Raw genomic sequence first — 5,254 nt, 5'->3', positions numbered from 1 at the left:
ATCAAAAGGCTACCACAGCCAGACTGTTTGCTCTTTAGGATTTCTAGGATATTGCTCAATCTTGTACCCTGTTTTCACCCTACCCCAGTAACCAATAAAGTCTTCCTTTGTGACTGGTGTGGGAGACTTATTGAGGGGTGGGTCTAAATTATGCCTAAGAGACCCCTTAGGTCTGCGGACTAAGGGAGACTGTACTTTTTGCCCCCGGACTTGGGGAAGTGCCCCAAGTGCCTGTACTGGGTCGAGTACCTGTAGGACATTAGGCCTGTGTTTCCCCAAGGACACAGGGCCGGGTGTGAGTCCATTCTTGGGGTGGTGGCGGCGACGTTACCCCCAGGCTAGCGTATGTGCTCCAGGAAGGGGTCGGGCCAGACGTAAGGTGCCTCTAGGGAGGCATTCGGAGCCTGGCAGGTGGTCGGGCGCAGGGAGGTGGGTGGCTCAATGCAGGAGCGCCTGCTACATCATATACATGGTGAAGCTCTGCTTAAATTTCTTCCAGATTTTTCTGCTGCATTGCTAGACAGCTTTAACTCCTCTGCACTCCTGAGATGCTCCATTTTTCTAGCTTTCTTCACACCTCACTCCTGGTACCATGTGCTGTTTTTAAAACACCAAGCAGTTAATCTTATATAATGATAAAGTGTATTTATTCAGAAAGTCCTCTTAGCCTGCTGATCTGTTGTGCTCTCTAGGACTGTGTGAAATTTCATGGAGTGTTTTGTTTCAAAGCTGTTTTGATGCATTTTGAGCTTTGAACAGCTTTGAAACAGCTTCAAAATGAAATGAGGACATTTGAAACATTTCAAGATTTTAAAAACATTTTGAGTTTCAAAGCAGCCCAGTGGTGGGAGGCAGGGGAGAGCCAGGGCTGTGCTCCAAGTGGCTCCACCAGCTCCATGGAGCTCAGCCCAGAGGCAGGAGGCAGAGGCTCTCACCCACTTCCCACCACCTGGCTGAGCTCTGTGGGGCTGGCAGAGCTGCTCCGAGCACAGTCCTGGCTCCTCCTTGCCTCCCACCACTGGGCTGAGCTCTGAGAAGCTCTGCCAGCCCCATGGAACTCAGCCTGGTGGCAAGAGGCAGGGGAGAGCCACTGGCCAGGGCTATGCTCTGAGTGGCTCTGCCACTGGCTCTCCCTCTGCCTCCAGCTGCTGGGCTGAGCTCTGTGGGCTGGCAGAGCCACTTGGAGTACAGCCTGGTGGCAGGAGGTGGGAGAGAGCCAGGGCTCTGCTCCAACCAGCTCCACCGGCCCCACAGAGCTCAGCCCAGCAGTGGGAGGCAGGGGAGACCCAAGCTGCGTACCACTTCCCGCTGCCAGGCTGAGGTCTGTGGGGCTGGCGGAGCAGCTCAGAGTGCAGCCTGGTGGCAGGAGGCAGGGGAGAGCCAGGGCTGCATTCTGCCTCCTGCCTGAGCTCTGTGGGGCTTGTGGAGCCGCTTGGAGTGCAGTCCAGCAGTGGGAGGTGGGAATAGCCAAGGCTGTGCTCCAAGCAGCTCCTCCAACCCCACAGAGCTCAACCTGCCCTACCAGCTATGCTGGACTCCTCCTAGGGGCTCAGGCCCCCAGATCTGCATGCGGGATGACATATGGCTGCTACTGCTGCCTGGGGTCAGTGGCAGCAACAATCTTCCTGGCACTGGACGTGGACTGTGCTCAGCACTGGTCTCAGACAGTAGCAGCAGACTTCTGTCATCCAACGTGAATATCCAAGGGCCGACACCCCTGGGAGGAGTTTGGCACAGCCCTCCTGGGGGTGTGGGACCCCAGATCTGTGTGCCTGATGACAGGAGGCTGCCACTGCTGCCTAGGGCCAGCAGCAATCTTCCTGGTGCGGGCTGTGGGCTGTGCTCAGCACTGGTCCTAGGCAGCATCAGCAGCTTCTTCTCATCCAGCACACAGATCCAGGGGCCTGCACCCCGGAGATGAGTCTGGCATAGCCCTGCACCAGATGACAGGAGTCTGCCACTGCCAACAAGTGTTACGAATTTTGCTTTGAACAGTTTGAGGTGCAGTTTCCCTGAAACATCTGCACCTATCTCCTTGAAATGTGGCAGGCTTCATGCCCTTAGAAGTGGCTACCATCCCTGCAATTTTCATCCAAATCAGGCAGGAAATGACAAAGCTTTAGGCATTTTCATGATTCCCCATTATAGCCTATGGGCAAAAAGTGTTGAAACAGTTTCAATTAAATGAAATGGAACAGTGTTTCAAAATGTAATGAAATGACAAAACAAAACAGTGTTCCTTCCAAAAAAGAAATGGACGTTGCAATGAAACAGTGCTGTTTCGCACACCCCTAGTGCTCTTCCTCTTCTCCCAGGCAAATGTAACAACTTATAGGTAACACTCTTAAAGGTAACCTCGCAAAGCTCATAGCAATTTAGAACTAGAAAAGAGCCCTTCAATCCTCTGGAAGATTGAATGCAAGTTTGTATCTTACAGGAATTTTCCAGTGTTCCACTCAAGCAGGTCATGAATGTCTAAACAAATAGAGATTCTATCATTTGCTTTGGGAAACTACTTAATATCACTGAAACAATCTCACCATTAAGTATCACCTTAATCACCAAGATTCTTATAATGATTGAATCTTTGCTAGGGCTCTGCCCACACACCTCTACTCCTCGTTACTCCTGAAATATTTTTAAAGTATTTAACCTTTACTTTCTGATGATCTGAGAATAGTGTGCCACTAAGACTGGCAATGATAAGTATTAGTCATGACTAGGGACCTACCAAATACATGATTTCACAGATTTCACGGAAACTGTGTATTTGGCAGTCTCTCATAAATAGCCGGTTCCCCATGAAAAAGCACAGGGAACCAACTATGTTAAAGTCAGCAAAAAACTGTCTCCTAGAATGGTAGGAAGAGGGGGAAGGGAGCAAAGAGGGAAAAAAAGGCAGACTTCCTGTCTCCTGAAGGGGAGGAGGGGGAAGAGATGGGAAAAGTTCCCATCTCTGTCTCCAGAAGAGAGAGAGAGAGTGTGTGTGCGCGTGCACGCTCATGTGCGTGTGCGTGGGTGTGTATGTGTGCACTGTGGGTGATGGCAGGGAGGAGAAGGGGTCACGTGCAGCACAGCACCCCAGGCAGTGCTGCTCATGCTGCCCCTGCAGCACTCTGCATGGGTCTCAAATGTTCTGGAACTTAGTCAAACTTTCCCACACTACTTTAGTATAGAAATCATGCTTTTAGTGTAATAGTAATGCTTTATCTCATGAAACACCAAGATTTTCCCAGTCTGGTTGGTTTGTGAGCCTGAGGGATTAGCTCTTTTTTCATTAAATTTTAATATTTCTACTTCTCAGTGAAGGCTGTTATTATAACGTCATAGAGAGATTAAGAAAAATAGATTCTTCTGTTCTATTCACTGACTTCTGGAGGACTGTCTGTGGTAGCTAATATCCACTTGAACGTTCTTCTCTTTTTGTTAATTCAGGACACAATTATAATCCCTGACCTGAGATCAATCCTATATGACAGCAAGGAATTTCCAAACTCACAGCATTTCTTGGATGAAATGGTGACTTTAAGAGGAGCGATCACTTTGTGCCTTTTTCCACAGGTAAAGAAACCTACATTGATTTCAGATCCCAGACCATCTTCTTTTAGCTTGGCCTTAAAGATCCTAGTGGTTCTCATCCTGTGGGCTGCACAGTGATTTCTGATGGCTGCTGAAGCTGTATTCTTTCCAGTAGAGAAGCATCTTTAAGCAAACAAACACTTAGTTGTGACCCCCAAATCTTTCTATTTACTCTGCCTGGAGAAGTGCAAGATTCAAAACACATGCCACTTTTCGGTCCAAATAGGCCATAAGGCAGTAGCTAGAAGCTAGACATATGGCACTCAGCCCTTAAAATGACCTGGGAGTGGGTTTTCATGACATTCTTATATTTCCATATTATCCGGACCTCTAGTAGTCATGTTACAATTTATGTATTTGCCTCAAATTGCTCTATGCCTCTAATTTTAGTTGGTATTTTACTTTCATTTAAAAAATACATTGCCAAGAAAATGCTCCAGCACTCTCTCCATTTGTCTTTTTTTAATTGCAGAGAAATGGATTTGTGCAGGAGAGGGTCTGGCTCGGATGGAAATATTTTTATTTTTAACAATAATTTTGCAGAATTTTACTTTGAAACCTACCATTGATCACAAGGACATAGACATTTCCCCAGAAGTTTGTAGCATGATAAATATGCCACGTCCCTACCAGCTCTACTTTATTCCTCACTAATGAACATAAAGACCACTGTTATCTTTATCTTTGAACACAGTTTTGACTGTTTTTGATCCTAGTCTCAATGATTGTCATTGACATAATTACTGCCTCACTGAAACTGTTAAATTAAAAGGTTCAACCAGCATGTCAAACTTTCTTAATAACAGGGATTTAATGAACTTAAATCTAAAATTAGAAAATTCTGATCTAGTTGACTCTCAAATGCTTCTACAATTACCTATAGTGTTTTCAAATTCTCTGCCTAAGCCAGTTCCATTTTCAGTTCATCTATGACTTATTTGTAACATGGCAATGTGAGTTTGACCATGTACTGACTTTACACTTAGATTGGTGTAAGTGAATGTAAATTAATCTAAACCTATAACTACACAGAAGTTTGGCACAGCTAGACCAGTCTAGAAATGGTGCAAGTGCCAAACTTCTGTGTCATTTTTTTGGCTGATTTGGATGAAACTTTCAGAAATGATAGCTCTTTCTATGGGCTTAAGGTCTACCGAGTGTCATGAAGATAGATTCAGGAGTTTCTGGGAAACTGCACCTCAGAGTCTTAAAAGCAAAACTTGTGTCACGTGTATGTGTTAAGCCACAGCATGGTGAAAAATGCAGGGATGGTAGCCCCTGCTGCAGCCACAAAGCCTGCCAAGTTTCAAGGAGATAGGTGGCAGGTGTGTGGCAACCCCCGCTCAAGCCCCTCCACAAACCCACCCACAGACCACACATCCCCCCCGCACTCTCCATGCCCCCAACACCCCACATACCCCCAACACCCCCCCCACATCACTCCTTACACTCCCCCACCACTCCTCAAGGAGATAGGGAACTGTGTCCTGGGGATAGTGTGTTCAGCCATGGTCCAGAGAGTGGAGGACCTTGCAGGGTGGGCTCCCATGAGGTGGAGAGCATGGGCTGAGGCTCCAGGTCCTAGGTCTCAACTTCTGTGGCATTAGAGCTTTTCCCCTGCACCTGTGCACTGTGCTCCATGCTCTTGACAATGCTCAAAAGCTCAAGTCCAGCT

The 5,254-nt window shown here is 47.2% G+C and overlaps 1 protein-coding gene across 1 annotated transcript in view; it reads left to right on the top strand.

Moving 5' to 3' along the window:
• LOC109287433 (cytochrome P450 2H1-like) overlaps positions 1–4,424 on the top strand; it is a 23,349-nt gene extending 18,925 nt beyond the window's left edge. Inside the window, 3 exon segments of the mRNA XM_019502522.1 lie at positions 3,436–3,511; positions 3,514–3,561; positions 4,052–4,424. Coding sequence (XP_019358067.1) covers positions 3,436–3,511; positions 3,514–3,561; positions 4,052–4,233 — 306 coding nt within the window. The 3' untranslated portion in view covers positions 4,234–4,424.
• Positions 4,425–5,254: the final 830 nt, after the last annotated feature.

This window comes from Gavialis gangeticus, unplaced genomic scaffold (genome assembly GCF_001723915.1).
Source record: "Gavialis gangeticus isolate Ggan-Ray unplaced genomic scaffold, GavGan_comp1, whole genome shotgun sequence".
NCBI lineage: Eukaryota > Metazoa > Chordata > Crocodylia > Gavialidae > Gavialis > Gavialis gangeticus.
The sequence above is the reverse complement of the archived record's forward strand: the minus strand, read 5'-3'. Positions and strand labels throughout refer to the sequence as shown.